General features: G+C 34.3%; 1 protein-coding gene across 8 annotated transcripts in view; it reads right to left on the minus strand.

Moving 5' to 3' along the window:
• The window catches only part of TINAG (tubulointerstitial nephritis antigen), an 84,605-nt gene that overhangs the window by 23,247 nt on the left and 34,032 nt on the right, over window positions 1-27,326 (minus strand). For 4 of the 8 annotated variants that reach the window (XM_078001285.1, XM_078001282.1, XM_015136581.3 and 1 more), the window contains 6 exons: window positions 25,303-25,426; window positions 21,144-21,290; window positions 20,628-20,706; window positions 18,784-18,961; window positions 17,289-17,334; window positions 14,044-14,167 (listed from right to left, as the gene is read on the minus strand). In XM_078001285.1, the coding sequence (XP_077857411.1) occupies window positions 14,044-14,167; window positions 17,289-17,334; window positions 18,784-18,961; window positions 20,628-20,706; window positions 21,144-21,290; window positions 25,303-25,426 (698 nt within the window). Of the gene's footprint in view, window positions 1-14,043; window positions 14,168-17,288; window positions 17,335-18,783; window positions 18,962-20,627; window positions 20,707-21,139; window positions 21,291-25,302; window positions 25,427-27,326 lie in introns of all 8 variants that reach the window. The other 4 variants (XM_078001287.1, XM_078001284.1, XM_015136582.3 and 1 more) reach the window with 1 other exon arrangement.

Genomic DNA, 27,326 nt, shown 5'->3' on the forward strand with positions numbered 1-27,326 from the left:
TATATAACTTTTAAAAATCTAGAATAAAAGTTAAAATATTATACAGGTCAAAACCATCAGAAATAAAATTACAAAACTGAACAATAATGGAGTTTAGTCAATATTCTAAAGGGATATTTCTTCTCTGTGGACTCAATGTATGTGTCCCCTCAAAATTCATATTTCATATGTTGAAATCTTAACTCCCAATGCAATGGTATTAGGAGGTGGGACCTTTGGGAGTGATTATTTGATGAAGGTAGAATTCTCATGAATAGGATTAGCCTCTAAAAAGGACACCACAGAGAGCTCCCCTGGTCCTTTTGCCATGTGAGGACATAGCAGGACAGTCATCTATGAACAAGAAAGCAGGCCCTTCATCAAACACCATATATGCTGGTACGACAATCTTAGACTTTTCATCCTCCAACACTGTGAGAAACGAATGTTGTGTAGGTCACACAGTGTGTGATATTTTTGTTACAGCAGTCTGAAGGAACTAAGACAGCTTCCGATGCATAATGAGTTCATACACAAGTTTTTAAAATTAGCACTCTACTAGAAAAATTAACAAAGAACAACAATAAAGAGTTCACAGTAGAGAATGTTCAAATGAATAATTAACGTGTTCGCCTTGAATTCTGGGCCATTTTCTACTCCAGTTTTCACTTGTACCATCTCTACAGCACCAGCACATGCTCAGGTAGAGTTCTTCTCTTTGCTTCTATATACCTTTATGCCATTCATTTCTAAACCAATGAATTTACAATATCACATGTCTATGTAGCTGTCTCCACTATTAGATGATGTGCACTTCAAGGTCAGGCAATTTATGTATGTGTTTCCTGGAGCTCATCTCTGCCAAAGTGCATCAGGAAAATATTCCTTTTACTTTTTAAATATTATTCAGCTTCCGCTACTTGTCTTGCGGTTTACTGAAATCCTCTTTCTTTTCTTTGGTCACAGTTTCTGGACTCAAATTTATCTCAAAGTGGAATGACTCAGAACTAGGATGCTGAACTGAACTGCTTGCAAATGTGAAAGAAATATTGTTCTGTTTATCGGGAACATCATTTCACAGGATATGGGGAAAAGAGATGTCACATGAACACATCTTAGAATTTACACTGTAAACCAAACAATGTTGCTGCAAAGGCATGTAAGTTAATATAGAAATAATGGAAGAATGTGAAGAAAACTCAGAGACAGTGAAGAAAGCCAGGATAGGCTCCAAGATCAATAAGTAGTCATCATTAAGTAGAAGAATATCCCCCTGTCTTGGCTACCTCTTAGTATCATTTTTTATTGGATTCCTCCTTGCTCTACACTTACCCATAAGTTCCTTCAGATTCCTTTCATATGTCATATTCTATCTCACTGTGAGATTAGGCATTTCCTGCTCATATTTCCTGGAGCAGGCTTCTGTTTTCATATATCATTTATACTTTCTATTTGCCCTACTACATTCCACAGTAGGTGTCACTTTTTCCTGGCAACCTTTCCTGGTCCCCAGATTTGGAATTATGTGCCTTCTTAGATAATGCACGTCTTCACTACTCAATGTATGTTCCTATCCTATCTCCATCTACACACTTAAGACATTGGACATTGGCACTTGCTTCTCTCTCTCTCTCTCTCTCTCTCTCTCTCTCTCTCTCCTTCTTCTCTCTCTCTTTCCACGCTGAGGACAGAGGCACTATTCTATTGATGTTTGTATTCTTAAAGCCTACCATGGTACTTGACATATTATGTGTTTTTAAAGAGTTTCTTGTTGAAGAAGAAAAAAGCAAAAATGTTTTAATCTATATATTAAACACATAGTTCAAAGCAAGTAAGAATAGAATTTTAGATATTAAAAAAGCTGCATTTGTTTTTATTGTAAAGAATTTTCTAGTAAAAGAGGGAATACAGCAATTACTTGAGAAAACCTCAGAGGTGACCAGATTTTGAGGAATCTTGACACTGGATTGTACATACACACACACGTATGCATACATGTACGCATATAAATACACTATTCTACACTATTCATAGACCATTAATTTTGAAGTCAGATAACCTAAAGAGTTGTCTTAACATTCTCAGTCTTTTATTTCTGGCAAAATGAAATAATTCCCATCTCATAAGGGTTTTAAAAGTATGAGGGTTGTATTTCGTGACAGTTCTACTACATTTGTTTAGTGATATTTCTACTACAGTGATTATGGATATAGTTGGTATCAAAAGCATGTATTACTTTATTCATAATTTTGAGACAAGGTCTCTATGTTGCCCAGTCTGCTCTTGAACTCCTAGGCTCAAACAAGATTTTTGCCTCAACTTCCTAAGTAGCTGGTACTACAGACACACACCATTGCACCTGGCTGTTCAAGCTTATAAAGCAGGGATTCTCTAAATTTCTCAGTGAAGACTCTCTAAAGACAGAACATATAATCTCAGAGACACTGAGAGAGATAGACCAAGGTAACTCTCTACAAACTCAAAATTTGAATCTCTAATGGTTTTTTCCTTTAAAATTTATGCAAATTTGGAATTCTACTCCAAAATACAACTCTATTAAAATGTTCCTATCAAATCTTTTCATTTTCCAGTCACCTTTGCATTTGGGCAGAGCCATTGAATGAGTTCTAGCCAAGGGAATATGAATGGAATTGTGGATTTTTTCTGAGTTAAGGCTTTAAGAATTGCATTTAAGAAGCCTTCCTTATGCTCTTCTTCATTGTCCCTATGCTGGATAAGATCACAACATGTGACTCTCACAGATGATAGATCAAGAAAATGGAAAGAGCTTCAAAGCCCTGAAACCATATAACAAAGAGTCACCCAACAGCTAAAATCACCCATCTTAAACTATTATGTGAACAAGAAATAAACTTCTATTCATATGTTTGAATTATCAAATATTTTGAGTCTATTTATGGTAGCGGCTACTGTTATTCAAACCAGTGCACCCCATCAAAAAAGAAAAGTGCAAGGAAGAGAGAAGTCTTTTGCAATCGAAAGACATTCTAACACCTGAATTAAATGTTTTTGCAAAGTCTATACTAATTATCGCACATTTATTTGCATTTGCTAAATAAGCATAGTAGAAATGTTCATTCAACTGTCTTAGACTTCCCCATGCATTAAGAACCTCGAATTAAAACATCTGCTCCGAATTGATCAATTTGCCAGGAGTTAAACATAACATAGCATGAAAATTCAGACTTAGCATTCACTTGTTATTCAAAAAGACAGAGGAAAAAGAAAAGATAAATGGGGAAAAACAAGTGGTGGCCCCAATAAAACTATGTCAAATAATTTGTAATTGCCCCAAATAATAATTTATGATCTTGGATTTCTTAAAATTTATTTGCATGGAAAATATGGTAAAATACATTAAAATCAATACTAAAGCATTATTTTATGCTCTCCTAAAAGGCAAATATATTCAGCCGAAGCTACATAGGCAGATGACAGGTAGATAGATAGATAAATAGATAGATAGATAGATAGATAGATAGATAGACAGACAGATAGATAGATATCAATGGTTTATGACTACAAAGTATGGCAATGTATTGAGGCACCTAATGTAGAAAATCATGGCTTTTAACCACTTTATAAAACTGTATTCTTAACCTGTAAAGTATTATTTCCTTATTATTACATAATTACTTTTTTCTCATAATGATTTAAAAAATCTAATAAATAAAAAAGAAACTAAAGAATCCTGAAGTGATTGAGATCAAAATTATCATGACAAATGATTATGTGAACAAAAAATAAACTTCTATTAGTATATTTGAATTATTAAATGTTTTGAATCTATTTTGGTTCAATCATTTTTCTATCATCTCCAAATTCCTCAATTCTCTCCTTTTATCAGTCTTATGTCATTTGTCACTCTTTCTGTCATTTTAGTAACATAACAATATTTGAGTTGATGTGTTATGCATATCCTAAACTCTTTTTTTTTTTCTGACTCTTTATTGCACCCATTTGGAAAATCATTAGTCTTGGATGAACTCATTTTCCCATTTCTCTTTGCATACAGCTGAGCAGTTGACCACAACTGCAGAAAGCACACACAAGAGAGCAGAATGGTACCATTACTAATGCCTAATGATCTCTTTGGGTTCCCCTGGTCATCTTCCCCTCCTAAACACCTAGATGACCACCGCAAACCATCTAATTTTCCTCACATTTCTAAATATACATTCCTCTCCTCTCACAACATCTTTTTTCTACAGATAACCTAAACTTCTAGTTCCTAAAGATGAAAGAGGCAGTCCAACAGAAATTTTTCTAAACTCACCACTACTCTAAACACCAAAATATAGCCAACTAACCTTATTTTCTCTCCACGTATAATAGAGTTACCACTTGGTCCCCTCTCTAAGACCAACCTCTATGCATGCTCTTTAAATCCCAACCCTTCCAGGCTTCTAGCTTTCTAAGAAACCCTACACTAGCAACTCTCTCCTACTTTTTTCTTTTTAAACCTCACTGGCCTCTCCCACTCTGTCTCTGTAAACTCATATTTTTTTCTAGTCAGTAAATAAATATTGAATTTTCCCGTGGCTTAGTCTCAATCAGTCTGTCTTTCTTCTTTTTCTGGGTAGCCCTATCTATGCTCAACTTTTCTCTCTCCTGTGAGATCAGCAAATCTGCTTGTCTTCTCTGATATCCATTGACACTTTTATGTTTCAAAAACATCTCGAAACTATGAAGTCCTACAGTAGACTTTTTATCCATCTCAATGTATGTCACCATTCCCCATCAAGTCATAATTCTAAAGGTGGATCACTCTTGACTTCTCCCTCCCCATGCCCCATTACAAACTCACATCATGTCTTACAGCTTTTCTCCCTAAATATGTCTTTATCCATTCATGTCTCCCAGCTCTTCAACCATCTTACCCAAGCCCAAACTCTTATCTTTTACTTGCAATACTGAAATCTGCCACTATATCACACTCTACACACTCAGAGCAATCTAAATAATGCAAACAAGGATTGTGCCACTTTTCTACTTAAAAAACTTCAATTACTTTCCTTTGCTCTTTGTGTCTTTAACCACATACTTAACATCCTTGACAAAAATCTGTGATATGGTCTACAAGTCCTGCCTTTTGAGATTCAGCAAATACAATCGTCCTTGTGTCCACACAGTGTTGTGTAGTCTTCTATGCAAAGGGACTTCCCACAAGTTGCCCCCTTTGCATGTTTCTATACAATCCATAAATCTCAGCACAGACTACTTCCTCAGTGACATTTCTCAGATCTTCAAAATTGGGCCAAATCTATCATATGTCCTCTTACCACTTTCTACCCTGCCTTTATAAAATAAAATTGCAAAAATTCACTCACAACTTCAGGCTCTACTTCAATTTCTAGTTCTTTCTCTATTTCCACCACATCTGCAGTTTTTTTCTCCACTGAAGTCTTGGAATCCACCCACAGTAATCCCTGAGGATTAGAATCAACTTCTTCCAAACTCCTGCGAATGTTGATATGTTGAACTTCCATGGATCACAAGTTTTCTTAATGGCATCTAGAATACAGAACACCTTCCAGAAGTTTTCAATTGACTTTGCCAAGATCCATCAGAGAAATAATTATCTATGGCAGGTATAGCCTTATGAAATGCATTTTTGAGTAATAACACTTGACAGTAGAAATTACTTCTTGTTTCATGGGCTGCAGAATGGGTATTGTGTTAGCACACATGAAGACAACATTAATCTCCTTGTACATCTCCATCAGGGCTCTTAGGTGATAGGGTGCATTTTCAATGACAAGTAATATTTTAAAAGGAATCTTTTTCTTTTTGAGTAGCAGATCTCAACAGTGGGCTTACGATATTCAATGAACCACATTATAAACAAATTTGCTGTCATCCAGGTTTTATTGTTCCACTTCTAGAATGCATGCAGAGTTGATTTAGCATAACTCTTAAGGGCCCTAGGGTTTTTGGAATGGTAAATAAGTGTTGGCTTCAACTTTAAGTCACCAGCTGCCTTAGACCCTAAAAAGAGAGTCAGCCTATCCTTTGAAACTTTTATGCCAAGCATTGATGTCTCATCTTTAGCTATAGAAGTCCTGGATGGAATCTTCTTCCAATAGAAGACTGTTTCACCCACATTGAAAGTGTGTTATTTAGTGTAGCCACCTTCATCAATTATCTTAGTTAGATATTCTGGATAACTTGCTGCAGTTTCTCCATCAGTACTTGCTGCTTCACTTTGTACTTTTATATTATGAAGATGGCCTCCTTCCTTAAGCCTTATGAACCAATCTCTGCTAACTGCAAGCCTTTCTTCAGAGGCTTACTCATCTTTGTCAGCCTTCACTGAATTAAAGAGACTTAGGGCCTTGCTGTGAATTAGGGTTTGGCTTAAGGACATGTTGTGGCTTGTTTGATTTTCTTTCCAGTCCACTAAAACTTTTTCCATTTCAACAATAAGACTGCTTTGCTTTCTTAATATTTGTATATTTGTTGGATTAGCACTTTTAATTTCCTTCAAGGTTTTTTCCTTTGTATTCACGATTTGGCCAACTTTTTAGTGCAAGAGGGCTAACTTTTGGCCAGTCTCCAACAACATGCCTTCCTCACTAAACTTAATCATTTCTAGCTTTTGATTTAAAGTGAGAGATGTGTGACCACTCTGATATAGTTTGGCTCTGTGTCCCCACCTAAATCTCATGTTGAATTATAATCCCCAGTTTTGAGGAGGGGCCTAGTGGGAGGTAACTGGATCAGGAGTATATCTCCCCCTTACTGTTCTTGTAATAGTGAGTTCTCATGAGATTTGTTTGTTGAAAAAGTGTGTAGCACTTCCCTCTTCTCTCTCTCTTTCTCCTATAGCCATGTTAAGATATGGCTTCTCCTTTGCCCTTTGGCCACGATTGTAAGTTTCCTGAAGCCTCTCCAGTCATACCTCCTGTACAGTCTGTGGAACTGTGAGTCAATTAAACCTCTTTTATTTATAAATTACCCATTCTCAGGTAGTTCTTTATAGCAGTATAAGAATGGACTGATACATCTTCCTTTCACTTGAACCCTTAGAGGCCTTTATAGGAGTATTAATTACCATAATTTTAATATTGTTGTGTCTGAGGGAATATATAGGCCTAAGGAAAGGAGAGAGATGGGAGAACGCCCCTTTGGTAGAAGAGTTAGAACATACACAATATTTAACAATCAAGTTTGCCATCTTATATGGGTATGGTTTGTGGCACCCCAAAACAATTACTATAACAACACCAAAGATCACCAATCACAGGTCACCATAACACATGTAATAATGAAAAAGTGGGAAATATAGTGAGAATTACCAAAATGTAACACAGAGACTCAAGCAAGCACATACTGTTGGAAAAAAATGGTCCCTTTAGACTTTCTCCATGTAGGGTTGCCACAAACTTTCAATTTGTAAAAAAAAAAAAAAAAAAAAAAAACATAGTATCTGTGAAGCACAAGAAACCAAAGCACAGTAAGATGAGGTAGGACTGTATATCTTCAGTAAAATTCTGCTCCACAGGCCGGGCGCGGTGGCTCAAGCCTGTAATCCCAGCACTTTGGGAGGCCGAGACGGGCGGATCACGAGGTCAGGAGATAGAGACCATCCTGGCTAACACGGTGAAACCCCGTCTCTACTAAAAAATACAAAAAAAAAAAAAAAACTAGCCGGGCGCGGTGGCGGGCGCCTGTAGTCCCAACTACTCGGGAGGCTGAGGCAGGAGAATGGCGTGAACCCGGGAGGCGGAGCTTGCAGTGAGCTGAGATCCGGCCGCTGCACTCCAGCCTGGGCGGCAGAGCGAGACTCCGTCTCAAAAAAAAAAAAAAAAAAAAAAAAAAAAAAAAAAATTCTGCTCCACAAACAGGAATGACAAGATGAAAAAAGGTCAATGTTTATACTAATTCTTTCCTGTAGTTTTCTAAAAATTTTACTGTTGAATTTATTCATTTAAGTTATTGCACTAATTCCTAAGACTTATAAGCAAAAGTAAATGGCATTAATGCATTACATCCAACTTGAGACTTGGGGATTAAATAAAACTTAAACCTTCAGTGGACAGGGACGCAGGGAAAATTCTAATGGGCATAGAGATGTGGAATAGGACCATAATATGGAGAATACTGGCTGGGATAAAAATCTGAAATACCATACTTTGTTGATTGTAAAACACAATTTTTTGACATTTTAACATCTGTAAAATTGGGATTCATACCATAATCAATGGAGATTCTTAGTTTAATCAGGAATATTTTCCTCTTTTTATTGGTATATAAAATAAGGCCATATTTCAAAATAAATGCTGTTATTTACTCAATTAAATGCATTTATAGCCACAGCATCAAAGATAAGGATGACAGAGTTTTTGAAAAGAGAAGAGAGAGGAGGGAAATAAGGCTATTAGGAGTAAATATATGTGTTACAGGTTTGTTCTACCTCCCACAGTCCTGTGAGTTACATGTATGGGAATATATAGCCTTTATCACCCTATGCTAGAATCAATTGTGAATGTATCTGCCTCACCTGCTAAACTCCTTAAGAGGAGGACTATAAATCAATCCTCCTTGTATTTCCTAGTTCTGGGCACTTGATAGAAGATCAAATTCATTTGTTCAATAAGTTAAATCTAATAGTTTCACCTTCTACAGAAAGTGCAGCAAACAGAATTTGCTGTGATACATTAGTTAGGTAATTCTTAGGGGTATATTAAGTCCTCTGATAAGGAATATTTACTCACTTGAGCTATTTGATGACTCTCTAATTCATTAATGCATTAATTTATTGAATGTAGTAATTACCAAATCAGGAAATCCTAATGGAGAAATGAATTAAAATTTAACTTCTCCAGGGCACCTACCAATGCTCAGGTGACCTAAGATATTTGTAAAATTTAAAAAGTATATATTTTCCAAAACTAATTTGCCTACTAGCAGACTTAGCCTTAATTGTTACATGAGTAAAGTAAATTTATAAAGATCCCAATTTTCTAGGAGTTTATAGAAGTGAATTCACTATTGCAACTGACACACCAAATGTGAATATACAATGATAGAGGATTAAATGTAAACACATTTACATGTTGTTCAAACTGAGCATGAGTGAAAATAATATTAGAGAAAAGAAAACATGACCAGTATGACTAAATAGGTGGTAGAAATTATAAATGATCAGTTTTAATAAATCAAGGGAGACTCCAAACAGTGAATGCAATTTTAGTTCTATGAATAATAGAAAAGTATAAATCAATCACTTAGTGTGTGGTAGAAAATTTTTTCTAGATCAAGGTTGCCCTTAGACTGGGCAAAAAATTGATAATGAAACATATATAGGAAGAAGTTTAAAAGGAATTAGACTTTTGAACTTATTGGAAATGGAACTTAGGTAGAGCTGAATTTTCAGTTACAGTGACACTGTTAAGACATTTTATTCCATTTACCTTCCTGAAAAGTCCCTGAACAATTAAGAATGGAAAGGCACAATAAAATAGAATGAATATTAAGACCTTAGTGATTTCTATCTTTAATAAATTCAAACAAATGGCCGTAATTTCAAAACACAACTTTGAAGAATAAGAAAAAAACCTTTTGTTCTGTACCAAAGTTAAGAACGGATGCTGAGACGGCACTCACCACAACCATCCCCCTGCACCACTGGACCTGAATAGGAAAAACTTCCCCTTAGAAGTACATAAAACAGTCCAGAAACACCCCGTAAGATTTTTGTAATGAGGACCATCTGCAAGCTAATGCAATCAGATGTCAATCCCTTCCTGTACTACCCATTGGAGGTCAGCTGAAAAAGAAATCCCGTACTAGAAGTCAATTGGGTTGTCAAAGTCCAGGCCAGTCCTTCAGGGCTGATGGCTAAATGATGCAGCAGGGTGAAGTAAAAAAAAAAGGCAAAGAGCAGTAGTAAGGGATTTATTATAAGTCCCATGAAACTATCTGAGCTATGAACTAAGGGTAGAACTCCCAGGATAACAGAAAAGTTTGATTTGATGAGCACAGGTTCAACATTTACAAACTTTAATCAAAGCCGAAGAGTGCCTCAGCTCTCTCCTCTAATTTCTCCCTAATCTATTTTTTTTTGACAAATAACTTCTCCATGTAAAGATAAGTAACAGCAAAGGAAAACTAGTGCATAACATAAGGAAAAAACTCATTGATTCATTGAAAAGAGAAAACATTAAGTGCGTTACTGATCAGCAGATCAGTACCGTATTAGGTGGTTTGGCTACATCAGTAAATAATACAGACACCTGCTCTCGTGGAATTTCATTCTAGTAAAGAAGACAGACAATACACAATCAACATGAAAAAACTAACTAAATTTTACAATATGTTAAAAAGTGATAATTGTATAAAATTTTTAAAAATAAAGCAGGTAGGGGGATCAGGATTGCTGGAGCAGAGGGCAAGTCACAAATTAAATAGAGCAGCCAGGGAGGACGTATTAAGAAGGTGAGACCTGAGTAGAGACTGGGTGGAGACACAGACACTAAGGAACTGGATAAACAGTAGAAGAGCATTTTAGGTAGAGGAAAAGGCACTGAGGTACATGTTGCTGAAACATTAAATAATCACTAGAGCAGGAAATCAAGGTACAGATGGGTAGGAGTTGAGATCAGAAAGTTAATGGGAATGGGATTCGGCGAGAAGGTGAGTCCTAAGAAAATGCTAGCCCTTATAAGTCATTGTGAGAAATTTGGCTTTTAATCTGATGGAATTGGGAATATATTGTAGGATTCTGAACAAAGAATAACAAGATCTAAGGTTCTAAAAGGAAAACCCTGTTTTCTATGTTGAGACTAGACTGTTAAGGAGCAAAGATAAATGCAGTAAAAGCTGTTAGAAGCTACTTCAGTAATCCAGGTACAAAATAATAGGTAATGGTGGCTTAGGCAAGGGTGATGGTAGTTCAGATAGTGAACAGTGGTTGAGTTCTGGATATAGGTTGAAAGGGCCAAGAGAGGTTGTGACATATTGAAAGTAAGTTGTGAAGTAAAGGAATAAAGGATGACTCCAAGGCTTCCAGCAGAGAATATGGAAGAACAGAGCTGTCATTAATTAAGACAGAAAAGACTGATGCTGTTTAGCAAAAATAAATGGAGAAGATCAGGAGTTCGGTTTTGGAAGTGCTGAATTTGAAGCATTTACCTCCCTAATAAGGTTTCCAGGTGAGGATGTCAAATAGCCCATAGAATGTATTAGTCTGGAGTTCAGGAAAGAGGTCTGAGCTGAGATATAAATTCAGTTGATGTCATCTTTCAGATGGCATTTAAAGCCAGGATGAACTCAGAGAATGATGAGCTCACCAGAAACAGAGTGAGACTAGAAGCAAGAGAATAACCAACACCTGAGACTGCGGCATGTCAACATTAAGAAGTGTAGAAGTACAGGGGAAAAATACAGCAAAGTACACTGCAAAGTTGTGGCCAATTAGAAAAAAATCAGATGAAGAGGATGAGTAGGTCTGGGATCTGATCAATGAATTTAGCAATGTGGATGCCTTTGATAACCTTGAAATAAATATTTTTGTGAAGAGGATGGGGGTAATGAAAACATGATTGGTGCAGTTTAAGAAAGATTGGAAAGAGAACTGAAAGTGATTCCAGGCAAATCTTGCAAGGAGTTTGCTGTAAAGAGTGAACACAAATGGAATGTGAAGGAAGCAGAGTCCAAAAAAGTGTTGAGTTGTTTTTTTTTTTTTTAATCTGAGAGATAATAACACTATTTGTATGGTGGTAGAAATAAAAATGATTATAGAGAAGAAAAAGGAAAAATTGCTTCTTCATGTCCTTGAATAGCTAAGAGGGTCTGGAGTCTAAAATAAATGAAGAGAGATTTAGACTACAGTGTATCCTTTGTTGAAGAATCAAAAATATCTCATTTTATTGAATTTTATTAAATTCAAGTAAAGTTAGCCTGAATAGCAATATTTTTAAATGCCATATCCTATATTGTCTTTCTATTTTTGTCAAACTTTTCACTAACAGAGAGAGAAAGAGAAGACTTACCTGACATGTTTTTTACCAAAGATCATTATGATAATAATGATCTTTGAGCATTAATATGACATAATTTGGGATTTTTTTTTTGAGACAGAGTCTCACTCTATTGCCCAGACTAGAATGCAGATTTAAGCTCATTGCAACCTCCACTTCTAGGGTTCAAGCAATTCTCGTGCCTCAGCCTCCTGAGTAGCTGGGATTACAGTCATCTATCACCATGCCCAGCTAATTTTTGTATTTTTTTATAGAAATGGGGTTTCACCATGTTGGCCAGGCTTGTCTTAAATGCCTGGCCTCAAGCAATCCACTCACCTTGGCCTCCCAAAGTGATGAGATTACAAGCATGAGCCAACACACCTGGCCTGATTTGGTATTTTTTTTACTATCTTCTTTTTAAGTTGTTAATTTTAGTAGAGAGTATATCTTCATTTTATTAAAAATGACACGTTTTTTAAAAATTAAGGCAAGCACCTTGTTCCATATAACCTTAAAAAGTAGGGTAATGGGAAGCTACCATAGGCTTCTAAAGACAAGTGATGCTGAGTAATTAAAACTATTCAGTTTTATAACCCTATTATAATGGAAAAGTGTTTCTTTCAAACCTAGTGTTTAAAAGAATGTTGAGAAACTGGCATTTTTATATACTGCTAGTGAAAACATTAGCAAAATTTTCCTTTTCAAAAAATTTGAAGTACTGCATTATCTTGTTTTTCTGTAAAATCTTTTTTCTTCCTTCCTTCCCTTCCTTCCTTCCTTCCTGCCTTCCTTCCTTCCTTCCTTCCTTCCTTCTTTCCTTCCTTCCTTCCTTCCTTCCTTCCTTCCTGCCTTCCTTCCTTCCATCCTTCTTTCCTTTCTTCTTTCTTTCTTTCTTTGTTTCTCAATAGTTATATATCTAGGAGATTCATTAAAAATACTCCAAGATTTCAACAGAAGTTATTATCTAGGAATGGTGAAAACATTTATAAATACACACACACACACACACACACACACACACGCACGCACATTACACTTTTTCCAATTTGTAGATTCAGTATCCTACATTAACATGAAACATCACATTCTTCGATCCTAAGATACATGTATTTTCACATTCATGAAATCAACATAAGTCACAAAATTATTATTATCTTAGATTCAGAGAAATGTGATACTTTTGTAACTGAAACAACGATTAAGGAGGCATCACACAGGATAGCTTGTCTACATAGCTTAGAACTGAAAGGTGTTTCAAAGATCAGTAAGGAGAAGATAACGATTTGATTGTAGGTGAGGTTGCTTTGTGTAGGCTCAATAAAATTCAGTCATTAAAGACATGTTCAATGGGAATGAAGTTATTTACCATAATATGCAATATGAGAAGACTGAGAGTTTTAGATGGAAAAGAAAACTTTGTAGCATTTCATTTGGATTACAGTGAGACATTACGAGATGTTTTAGTCAGAATAAAATTGAGAAGACACTGGGAAAGTGGTCTCATAACCACACTGTCTTTCAGAGTACAGCCTATTTATAAAATTACTCTTGAAATGCCACCACCAAATTTTGAACTTCTTTCTTGCCATTGCATAGATTAATATATTTTACTTTAAAAATTGATCAATCTAATTTCTACAATTCTCACATAAATATAAAATAACCTTACATTGAATTATAGGTGACCTTACTTCTCTTCCTGCTTAATCTTTGCTATTTGCAATTCTATTCAAAACCATCTCCCCAAGCCATAATACGCCTTGGATTTGCTCTCTTCCCTTGATTATGCCACATGTAGAATTATTTCAATAATATATTTTCCTTGCCCTTAGAACAGATTATTAAGGACATAGTCACAAGAAATGAGAGACAGGAAATGATCATTTTTTCCCAGAATGCTGAGTTAGCCTTTTACTGGACTTTAAAATAATGACTAAACAGTGGCAAGGTTTAGATAGTTTTTCATTTGTATCACAATCTCTCCTACAAAGGGGATTCTAGCATTTAAAACACTGCATATTCTTATTTTCAGTTTCATTTACCAAAAGAATTAAATGAATTTTTTAAATTGCCTTACCCAGTAAGTTTGACTGCATGTGTCTGAAGCTTTCGATATTTTTCTGACTCTTTGTTTGTGCTGGTAACATGCCTGTATATCCCTGTCTTATAATGGAAGAAATCCTCACGGACTTGCATTATGGCTAAAATAAAATCCAACAGAACAAATGGCACAGTATTAAAATACCGTCTTTAAAAACCACCAGAAAATTTCATGGAACAACCAATGGGTAAATTGCAAGGAGCTGAATCTAAGAAGGGGCTGTGCAATTCAGCCTAATTTTCTTTCCTACTTAATTTAATTAGTTGCAGTATTTTTTGTCATCCTATAAAAACAACTTTTAGCTCTTTAGAATATTAAGTACACATTATGCTTTTAAAACACCATCTAGTCTTAATCAACAGATACACTACTACCAAAAAGTAAGCCCTTGCGACAAAAGTACACTATACCTGCTCAGTGATTACTATTTCTCCGTTAACCTTGTGCTTTACCACAAGCCTCTTAAAACCCCAATTAGGCTAGCAGAGCCTAGCAAACTGGGCTTAAAGCAATTGTCGTTAATCCTCATAAGTAAATACAAACATTTCTTTTGTGAGTTGGAATAAAAAAGCAAACTCCTGCCAAAATAAAACTTTGACAGATTTCATCCTCCCAGCTCTGGAGAGATAAGCAATGTTATACACTTTAAAAAGTAGAGCTCATACTTTAGAAAGCTCTCCTTCATTCCCTCACCTAGATTATTTCATCTCTCTATTGTGTGCTGCTTTGTTGAAGGGCTTTGGCAATTCGGGGTGAAGACTTTAAACTTCTCTTGTAGAAGATATGAATTTAAAAAGTTTTAATTGAGATTACATATGTATAGCTTGACAACTGTGTACAATACTTGTCTTAATTTGACAAGCATTTTAAATAAAACAGGAAGTAAGGTAACTAGTGTTTGACAGATCCTTTTAAAAAGCTTATACTCCAAAGTTAAATATAACTTTTCAATGTTCCTGTTTTTGTTTCATTTTTTAATGTTCCATGCCTTTTCTGATGCTGTACAAATAGTCGCAAAAGAGGTTAAAACTTCTTTATCTACTCTAAAACACATTCCTATAGGGTTTTAAGAATGAACGTAACTGTACTCTATGGAGATCTCTGCTTTTGTTCTCTATCCATCACCTATACTTACTTTTAATCCTACAGATTTTAGAAGAATGTACACAAAGTTATTCATTCAGGGTTCTGTTGGCTTTTACGCTCTTTCGTACTGAGACAGGGGAAATGCTGTATGCCAGACCAGGCAATAACAAGCAGGCAATCATGTAACATTTATAGCAAGAAGAGTCAACCAGCATTCTATCCCTTTATAAAAATGTGAAGATATTGCTACTAGCTTTTCTTTTCTGTAGAACCATTGACTCTTCTAGGTCTTATGATTCAACTTTCCTCTAAGCATCATGAATAAAATATACTCATTATTCCTGAAAAACACTGCCAACTAAAGAAAAAGGATGAGAAGCCATCCTAATTACCTGAAAGGTGGCTTCTTTCTGAAGTTTCTGATACCAAACAGGCTTGATAAATTCATGAATATATAACTATGTAAGTTATGATCATGCAATTTTACTTTTGGAAAACTACAGCAAACTCATGATACAGAATTATAACACGGATGAGAGGCTTGGTTGTTGCTCATCTCTTGCTCCTGGCTTAGGCTGGCGGGAAGCAGGTTCTCAAGAAACCTTTGTTAAATGAATGTTGAATAACTTGCATTTTTGTTTTATTGCTTTGAAATATTAAGCCTTTATTTTTGATTCATTCTGTGAAAATTATGAGCATTTCAGTAATAGCCATAAAATAAACCTAAAGTATTTAAATTTTCTCAATTTTAAATAATTACAATTCAAAATTGTTTGACTGATTAAAAAAAGAGGGAGAGAGAGAGGGGAAAAAGGAAAAAAAAACACTTGAAACAATAATACAATGACTTGAAGATTCTGAAAGGTTAAGTAAATTGCCCAAAGTTATTTAAATAGCAAATGCCAAATTTGGAATATTTTAGCGTAACCTTGACTCTAAATGCCTGTGATCTTTTAAATTTGTCACACAAGCACCACTTAATGGAGCATGCATTGAAATTAGAGATTAATTCCCTCACTCTTCAAATGACCAACAAATTACACAGCTGTAAGGAGGAACAGAAAATTTCTCTTCATTTGTTTCAGGTTTTGGGTAATGTCCCATAATTTTTAAAAATTAAATTTAGGACATGTTTATGTAGGCTGTTGTTTCTCAATAAATGCTAAGTGGTAATAATGATCAATAAAAATTCATCCAACACAATTATGAAATCCATGATTCCTGCCTATATATATTTAACCAATACTAACTAGATCAGTGTTCAGAAAAATTAAAATTGGCAACGGTTCCTTAAGTATGTACCAAATGTTTTACATTTAATTTTGGCCTATTTTTTATTCCACTGCATTGATAATATATTCCAGGCCCTTCAGTATTCACAACCTAAATTTTCATTTTAGGCTTCGTTGGATTGATTCTTCCATGCACTTCAAGCCAATGTTTACACAAGGAATACACTCTGTGAATTTACCCTTATTCAGGCCATTGATGCAAAATAAAAATTCAACAGGCAAGCAGAATAAATTATTACAAGAGATGAGATAAATCAAAGGCAATGTACAAGTAACTATATGATTTCATTATTTACTGTTACTCTAAATAAAACATTTACAAAATTGATCAAAATTGAAAACCTTTTGTAAAATGCAAAATTACACTGGTTTACTCAATTTATTTTGAGTTAATAGAAGGAAAATATTAATCCTCAATTTTTTCAATCCACGACCTAATCCATTTAAACTGAAGATAAGAAAACTGTATGTATGATTCTTAAATATAACTGAATAAATAAAGTAAGCTTCATTACAAATTAGTCAGTTGGCATTTCATGTTGGACTTTCTGTTGGTCCATGATCATTTTGGAAAAACTTCGGAGTCATTCATCAAATGCGTCATTAATATTTAAGAGTTCAATTTATAAATGAGTCTATCTTCTGAAAATAAAATGGCAGCTAATTAAGATATAGGTAAGCATACTTCTCATAACTGCACTCATTTTAGAACTGTTGAAGCCTTTTAGATACTCTTTAAGTAAAAGTTTTCTTTCTTTTATTAAACTCCTATTACATGAGCTCAATGTAATGTTGTTTATTAAAGGAATGAATAAGAAAAAAACGTATTTCATCCAAGCTCACCTTGAACTGGTCCATTTTGCATGATTTCTTTCATTATCTCAGTTTCCTGGATGGAAAAACATGAATGAGCAATATCATTGTTATCAGAGCATACTAAACCTATTGACTGGTGTACAATGTTAAGTGTTTGCAATTTACTCTCAATCGTACTTTGGCAAACTCACGTGTATTACACTACATTAATGAAATTGTTAAAGATGAGATGCACCCATTTGTTTTAGTGACACTTATCACTCAACAGTAAATTTGGAGTGGAGAGAAAATACAATAGCCTTTCATGATTATAAAGAAAAAACTAAAGGTAAGTTAAAACAGTATTTAATTAGTGGAGATTAATAGTACCTCTAATTTTTTTCTCACAAGAGCTATCCCAAATGATTGTTTAGTTAGATGTCTCAGTAACCTTAGTACAAATATTTCTATGATGTCTCCTAATGTATAATGCAGCCCTCTGTAGGGAGGCAGGGCACTATTTCATCCATTTTTCTGTGCCTTTGAGCACAAAGTACATGCCAGAAACTATGACAGGAACAAATATTGACCCTGAACCTATACTCAAGCTATTTACATTTTGGTTGAATGACACTACTAATTTCATTATTATATAATAAGATCCATTGTAGAGACAAGCACAAAGTGTTATTGTTGCAAACATAAAGGGGAAATTAATTCTGCATGGAAATCAAGGAAAATTTCACAGATATGAAGTTTTTACCTGACATTTGTTTGGCATTCTAGATGGAAAGACTTGATAACCATTTGCATCAGAGGAATTATCACCTAGCTAAGTGGAAAAGTATAACAGAGCATGGTGTACCTGGGAAACAGAGACTAGTTTTATATATTAGGAGCATTATGGCTGGGTAGAGTGGCGGATGCTGGCAGGACATGAGTGTATAAAAGTAGTACGTCAAAACCAACTCATGAAAGGCCAGTGTGCTATGGTTAGAACGCTGAATTGTACTCTGGAGATAATTAGGAGGACTGGAGATTCACAGATTCTGAAAACGAGCAGGCTTGGGGAACACTGATATGATGAAGTAAATTTGCCTAGGCTTTTAACAGACAAACTAGAATCCAAGGGAGTCTTTTTTTATATCAGACCCATGTCCTCTTAAATTATTTTGTTGAGTGAGGCAAAGGATTGATAAAATGAGCTAATAACACAAAAAAGTCAGTAAAGCAGTGTTTAACTTAGCTTTTAATTGTCAAGTTCAAATATATTTATATACATATACTATGAAACATAATTTTAAAACCCTATTTCCTTAGACTTTTTTTAATTTCAGCCAATTCTTTACCCTGCTAATATTACAAAGATAAGACATCATACCCAAATCGAAAGTCCTTAAAAGTATTAAAAATTATACTTGAAAATATAATATTTATTTTAGAATATGATAGTTTTAAGTAGTTTTTAAATTGTTTTAGCTACAGCAGAGCTATATACGTTTGAGAAAGTCAACTATTCTTGATTCTTGACATTTATACTTACACTGGAAGAGACTCTGTATGGAGGAGAACATTGGTAGATCCTGTTAGATTTTTCTATGTTGTTGGGACATGGCTTTGTGGCATGCCGTTTTCCTCGCCCATCAGACCTGCTTGCCATGGCACATCCATTGTTGGCATTTTGGTCTTTGAAAAGTGGATAGCATGCATGGGATACCAGTCTATAAGGAATAAGCAAAGAAGCAAAGGTAATATTTAGGAGAATGTTATAATATCCTGTTTATATTTAATTTTACTGAATTAAACATTCATAAATTATTCTGGTTACTTACATGCATAATTTTCAAAATACTGACTGGCTCCAACACAGAAGCTCAGTGACATTATACTCTTCCCTACCCTCCTCTTATTTCTTCATTATAATTTTAAAAATCTTGTTTGATCAATTTTTAATAAATAATTCTATCTGTAGTATAGAATTTCCTGAAGATAAAAAGTGGTTGTCAATATTAAGTATGTGGTAATATTAATAGGGAAAGGACCCCATTCAACCTGTATATATAATTATAATTTGGAAGAGCTAAATTTAATATAAACAAGACATTGAATCTGACTACTCCCAGATGGAATATTAAAATTATGTAAGCTGTAGCTTTAAAGCTTTTATTTTGTTTTGTTTTTGTATTTTTATAATTTTATTAAGTTATAGATATGTTCACATAATACAAACTATTATATATCTGTAGCTTGTGGTACTTTGGGGGAAAATAGTATAATATTAATATAATATTAGAAGTTAATGAAGTAGAAAACTATCAGACATGTATTATCTAAAAGAGAAAATGATTTTGATTTCTATTTTGAAACTAAACATAGCAAAGCACAAATTATTTGGCACCAATTCAAACATGATAATATTGAATAAAAAGGTAAATTGTAAGGGAAATAAAATCATGGTAATGGCATTGTAGATACTCTATGCTGAAATGACCATAGAAGTATCCACTAGGATTGGTTCATGAAAATGTAATAGTTTCCAACACAGTATGAGAAACTGAGGACAGAACATGACAAAACCAAAACCATTGAAAACACTCAAACAACCTAAAAAATATTGCATTAAATGCATTACATTTGTATTAAATGATGAGTGCTGTGGACTGAATGGTGTCACATTAAAATTCATATGTTGAAGCACTTATACCCAATGTAATGATATTTGGAGGTAGGCCTTCGGAAGATAATTAACTTTAAAGGATGTTATGAGGGTAGGGCCATCATAGATGTGATTAGTGACCTTATAAGAAAAGGAAGAAACCAGAGCTCTCTTTCATCATGTGAGGACACTGTGAGAAGGTGTCCATCTGAAAGCCAGAAAGAGAGCCCTCACCAAGAACCAGATCAGCCTGGTCCTGGATTTTGCAGCCTCCAAAACATCAGTGTTTGCTGTTGAAGCCCCTCAGTCTACGGAATTTTGTTACAGCATCCCAAGCAGTCCAATACAATGAGATTTAGTTGGGTCTCAATGATAATTTACATTTTCAAGCTATTAAAGGGCTGTTATTTTTTTATCATAATACAGCACTAGTACACAAGGAAAGTATCAGCCCAAGTTGGCTATTCAAAGTACCACATTTTAGGCAAAACATATGAAAAAATTTAAAGCAATTTATTGCAACCCATCAAAATCTGACATCCACTATTTTCTATAGCATCTAACTGGTCCTATAGCAGACCCAGAGCACTGAGTGGATGATGAAGAGCAGGTGAGCGGTACATATAAACACCACTGTTTATCAGCTGCAGCTTCCTTAGCTGAATAACTCAGCTTTTTAGTAGATCAGCTCTTAGAGCGGACACAAGGATGTTATATGGGTATCAGCCTACCTGAAAGTGAGGAAATGCAGCCTCCCATTTTTCATCAAATGGAGTGGAGACAATGAACCATACTGATGAGTTGAAACAACTGTAGATTATTTCCTTATATTATTATTCTTATTTTTAGCCTAATTTTACCTGATATTATCTATTCCTCAATCTGTTAACTGAAAAGCACAGCAGAGAGATCAGCAACCGTGATTACTTTATTCTGTCTGTGGGGACTCACTTGGCTCAGAGCAACAAGAAAAAAATATTTACTTGAGTCTTCAAAACTAAAATTCATATTAATTTAGCTAGAAACGTATACATTCCTCAAGTGTTTCTAATAGCTTCTAATCTCAATACATAACAAATATAGTATATATTTAAATGTAGCATAATATTTATATTCATGTAGCTGTAGTATATATATTTTTAAGTACTTGTTTGTAAAAATCTTGGGATTAATTATTTTCCTTGTTCTAACACAATGAACCACTCATAAAAATCCTAGAAACACATGTTGAGCAGCTATTTACCCACGTTTTCTCAGGTACCACCAAGCCCTATCGATGCTTCCACTATTGCACCCATGACGGTTCTTGGCACAGCAAGAGATCAAATTCTGAGGGGATAGATTGGCCGTGTATCGACCCTTAGACTGAATTGCTATTCGGTCAGCAGCCACACCTGTTTCAAATAGAATATCAATTAATATTCAAATGGTACACGGTATTTCTAATAAGATACATAACCTTTTTGTTTGAACTCTAACGTAGTCTTTAAAACTGTGTGTAATTTATAATTAAAGCCAAAGAGCATTAATATATTTATGTATTCCAGCCAGTTGAACTGTGTCATACTTTCATTCATAATTTTTGTCCTATTTTGATATTACTCAATTGTCCTATTGACTTCAAAGATTTTTCCAGTTTCTCGTTCCTTTGATGTTCTATATATTCCTGAACACTCCTCATTAGGGAATCTGTCAAGTGAAACTCTTGGAGGGCAAGAGCCATATGTTCCTTATATTTCTATTTCCTGTACCTAAAACAGTATCTTGCATATAGTCATGGAAAAATACATATTTTCTAAATGAATTTAACTAAACTGGGGCAATTGAGAAAACTAACCATAGAAATATTTGTTGGAAATTTATCCACAGTCATCTGATATATTGGAGTAAAACTGAATCCTTTGTTTTTAAACTGGTATCTAGTTTAACTACCCAGGAGGCCATACTTAAGCTAATCCAGACTAACATGAATCAATCTTATACAGTATCTAAAGGCTACATAGCACACTTTTGTGTTCATAATATAAATGAAAATTATTATCTTAATCTTGTTTTAGCAGACATGGAATTCAGCTTGATTATACATATATATAAAATGAAATGAATATATTTATTCAGTTACAATTACTAACTGTTGTAACTACTATTAACTAATACCATTAGTTACATATAATATAGTTCATTATATATAGCTATATATGTAATTATGTATATACAATCTAATAGCTATATATGTAACTGATGATATGTAATGCTATATACAACTAATAATATAGTTATGACTACCGTATTATTAACTAGTATCATTAGTTATATATATATATACACACACACAGTTTTTATTATTAAAACTTCTATTCATTTGTTATATGATTCCCTAGAATTGTAATTGTTATTGGTTCATTCCTTTCCTCAACACATTTATTAAACACCTACTAACTGACAGGCACTGTAGCACTGGAAATTACAATGATGAACAAGAAACAAGGGAGACATAGTTCTGCCCTCTTAGAATAACAGACCAGGGAAACTAATCAACCAGTAGCAAAATCCTACAGATGCCATCATTTTGATCATGGTGCCAAAATAAACTAATGTGAGTGATCAGATTATGAAAAAATTGGGGTGGTACCATTTTAGTACAGACTTTTTCGTTGAAAATCTGGTACAGTCTTGTTGAATATCTGGTACAGTCTTGTTCAGTCTTGTTCTAAGTGAGTTTCTTACTCACTTTTAATTAAAGGAACAAAATAATAACCTTTCTTCTATTCGTTCACTTTTCTTAGTGAAAGTTTTAGCTTTTTTTCTCATCAAAATTGTCAGTGTCCTGAAATCCCTCAAGGTGCTAATTAAAAATTTTTCTAAAATAATTCATTTAATTCATTTACATATCTATCTTTGTATACACATGGTTTTAATGTAACTACGGCATATTACAATGCTGTAGGGCAATTGCTGGCATTCTTTAGATGCTCAATATGTGTTAAATCTATAACCTCCAACTCTACTAAATTCCAATCTACTATTGCAAATAGTAGGATATATTTCATAGGAGCAAATGGCATTATACGACTTCTGACAGTCTCAAGAAAATAATTCCCTATTTCATTAAAGAAAGGAGAAATTCTTTGATGCTTTGACATTCAGCACAGGGGTTTAGAATGAAATTGAAATTTTTAAATATGGTGTAACTGTGTTTTCATTCAGAAAATACTTTTATAGTGTAGAGAAAACAGTAATCCAGAAGTTAGAAGCCTGGTCTCTAGGATTATTTCTGATATTTCTCATCTTTTGGCTTCAGATAAGCCACTTTACCTATTTGGGCCTCCATTATAATACTAGAGGCTTGAAAAAGGTGACCTTTAAAATCTCTTCCAACCTCATGAATCTGTAGATTTCAAATAAAAGATAAGTGTTTTAAATCATCATGTTATTCAATATGTTGCTCTTATACCGACATTTCTGAATCTCAATGATGGTGTAGCCAAAATTCACTTGAAATATTTAGAAAAGGTCAGAAGATTTAAGAATGACTCAGTTCAACCAATTGTTTTCCACTCTCTTCTTAAAAACTCTCACTGGACGGTACCTCTGAGACACACTCTATTCTTTCCCTTGCTTACTTTATTCCGTCTTCAAATGTATGTGAAACATATCACTCCCACTGCTCCAAACACCTGTATCTCTTCGGCTTCTGAAAAATAGCTTGAATCTGATTGGATTACACAACTTTTAAAAATATATGTGCCTATTTTTAAGAGTCTTATTCATTCCATTTTATAGCTTTTAGTTTCTCTGAGAGATAATCTATTTTAGTAACTAATACTTCTCGACACAATTTCTTAGATCTTTACAATAATTTAGTTCATTTTTTTCTTTATTTAACACAAAAAAATTGCCCTAATTTATCATACTGAATTCACAGGATACAAAACTATGTCCTTTGGAATCACAAAAGGAAACTTGTCTCTGGTGTTCCGTGTATTAGGTAGGGGAACAATCCTGACTTGGCGCAGTGCAGAGGCTATCTGTGGGACTGAGACCTGGGAACACCAAAATATATCCTCCACTCTAGCGAGTTGCTTTCAGTATTTCACCATGAATGTTTTTCCTTACACATCTTCAGAAATACTGGCATAATGTAAATTGTAAGCAAAATTCTTATAGATCACCCACTAGGTGTAACACATTAACCACATGAACACAAAATGGCAAACGGTTTATTACATTAAACCTTTCTCCACCCATTTGAAAGAACCTTAATCTTCTTTTTATTATCTGGCCTTAGCTATCAATAGACAAACAAATTTTAGCTCAGAAAGGTCTCCATGTGGGTCCCTGACACATCAAGTACAGCATAAGATAGCCAGAGAGGGAGTGTGGACAGCAATGAATTAACAAATGTAGCCACTTGGGGTGAGCTTGGCTACCATTATGATTCTAACAAAGGCATTTCTGGAGTTGTCTGATTGATATCCTGGAGCAATGATACTTAGACACAGACGTCAGCATTTCTCTGTCCCAGGCTATGCTGCCTTTCATAGCTGGCTTCTCGAAGAGCCTATGTACTTGTTCACAATCCTTCAATGGCTTTAAACTGTCTTTGAACACTGTTGAAATTACCTGCAAACCCTAGAGCATGGTTTTGTGAAGATAATTGAATGACAGCCAATCATCATCGTGTTAGGTTTCATTTAATTGCTAAAATATATTCAACATTCCTTTGAGGATAATTTTGGAGACCTAATTTGAGGGTTAGCCTGTAACTAATTTATTGGATTTGTGAATTTAGATGAAAGTAACTATAAAAGAGTCATTGCTTATACTTTTTGAGTAACAGTAGACTTAATTTGGAAGCTATTCTTATTAAAAGATCACTTACATTACTTTTGAGTCAGAACCTGTGTATTTGCTTATATTTATTTAAAATGAAATAAAATCCATTTGATCCATTATTATTTAGGTTTAAAGTCTTACTTTACATCGAATTAGATTAATAACTGTTTTTGCAAATCGTATAAAGAGTAAAGAATATGAGGATTATGTGGGTGTGTCTACATGTATATTAGAATTATAAATAATATATGAATAAAGAAGAACCTTAACCCTTTCTTTATTATCTGGCCTTAACTCCAAATAGACAAACACATTTTAGCAACTTTATTTTGTCACTCTTTTGATTCACTCTCTATTTAAAATTGCACCCTAAAAATAAAAAACAACTTTTAGACTAAAAATGGGTTTTTTATATAATCTTTAGGTTATATTCTTCAGTCACAATGAGATTTTATTTGATCATATGCTAATATTTAAATATTCTAATTGTTAAAATCGTTTAATTATTCTCTCAGTCTCTAGAGCCAAAAGGAGTAGTTTATAAGAAAGGAATTAAAATGACTTTATTACTTGCAGTGGAAAATGCCCAGGATGCAGCACAATTTTTTTGATCCAATGGGCCATGAGTCCATCCAGGCCATTTATAAGAAGCAACAAAAAACTCTGGAAGGTCAGTTGTTGCAGGTAAAGGAGCCTAAAGAGGAAGAAGAGGTACACTTATGAGATTTTCTCAAATATGTCTCAATAGGAAAATGTCATGCCCTTTTATAAAGTTATAATTATTTTTTAAATTATTTTATACATTCAAGTTTCCAGATGAACTATTGCTACGTGGGATTTATATTTCACTATATGGTTAAAAATAACAATTCAATATGGGGACTCATAACCTAATACAAAGTCATGAGAAAAACACATAGAATGGTTTTTCTGGGTTACTACTCAGTGCAGTAATATCAGCCAATGTTTCTACCACCTTGAATCAGAGTTTTGCTCATCCATAGGAAGACCACATGGTGTTATTCAAATTTGTCCTCATAAAGAACATTTACTTCTCTCCTATTTTAATGAGTGTATGTGATTCTGAGATTAAATTAATTTTGAAAAGGTGCATTTATGATAATTATTTATGATAATTACATATTGTATGTCCCCCAAGGAACACATCAATTTTACACCAGCTATTAGGAAATAAAACTGCGATGAATTGGTTGATATTTATTAAATACTTGAAGACTAAAAAGGACTTCAGGGCCAGGCACGGTGGCTCACGCCTGTAATCCCGGCACTTTGGGAGGCCAAGGCGGGTAGATCACAAGGTCAGGAGTTTGAGACTAGCCTGACCAACATAGTGAAGACCTGTCTCTACTAAAAATACAAAAAATTAGCCGGGCGTGGTGGCGGGCACCTGTAATCCCAGCTAGTCAGGAGGCTGAGGTGGGAGAATTGCTTGAACCTGGGAGGCAGAGGTTGCAGGAGGTTGCACTGAGCCGCGATAGCGCCACTGCACTCCAGCCTGGGCAACAGTGCGAGACTCCATCTCAAAAAGAAAAAATAAATAAGAAAGAAAAAAAGGACTTCTGGAAGTGTGTAAAAGCAACTGTGCAAAAGTATGATGTCTTAAGAGTCCAGGTTAAAGCCCTGGCAAAGTCAGTTTTGGCTGCCATCTTTCCAAGAAGCCAATTAAATTGTATGAAACTTGTTCTGTTCATTTCATTAAAAAAAACTAGAACCCAATAACCTGTTATTTCCCAAACTTTCTAAAGAGATGACTTTCACTTCCAGAAATAATCGGGCTTAAATCAAATAACGATTTGTTTATTAATTTTTCATCAGTTGTTTATATATGTTCACACGCACACACCAATCATTTCTGAGCGTTCTTTAAAGTTTTGAAAGTGTTTTAATGTTTTAATACTTATTATTTTATTTTGTCTTCTCAATATTCCTGTGTGATATACTCATGGACAAACATTATTAACTCTTTTTTATAAATGAGAAAACTAACTTTTAACAGTTAAAAGGCATGTTGAGTCCCTTAGTTAAACAAGAAATGCTCCTAGGACTACACTCAGGCTTCAAAATTCTTAACTTGCATCATTTCTATTGTTTCCCTGCTTTATCAGAAATAAATGGCTAATTTGCAGCAGAAGTAAAATGTTAAAAATCTTTACCAATTTAAAAGTTTTATGATTGTGCCTTGAGCCAGTTATATTACTGATCTGGTTGGTATCTTGCATTAAAAAAAAAAAAATTACTTCTGATAAGTACATAATAGCTTCCAGGACTAAAACAAGGAACGTTTAGAATTTATACATCTGCTTGAAAAGGTTTTCATCCAAAATAATTTATAAATTTGTATTTTACTAGGGGAGTTCAGTTTTGACTTCAAAAACTATTACCACCTGATAAGAAAATTATTATATCCTGAGGTCCATTACTGCTGTTTAGATGATGGAAGAAAGTGCCAAAAACACCAAGCAGATCATTGTGAAGTGCTGGCATGATAACTTCAAGTATGATATCATAGACAGCTAAGTGATTTGGGGGTTTTGATGTCATTAGATGGACTGCATTGCAGAATCTTAGGGTTG

Source organism: Macaca mulatta, chromosome 4 (genome assembly GCF_049350105.2).
Source record: "Macaca mulatta isolate MMU2019108-1 chromosome 4, T2T-MMU8v2.0, whole genome shotgun sequence".
Lineage (NCBI taxonomy): Eukaryota > Metazoa > Chordata > Mammalia > Primates > Cercopithecidae > Macaca > Macaca mulatta.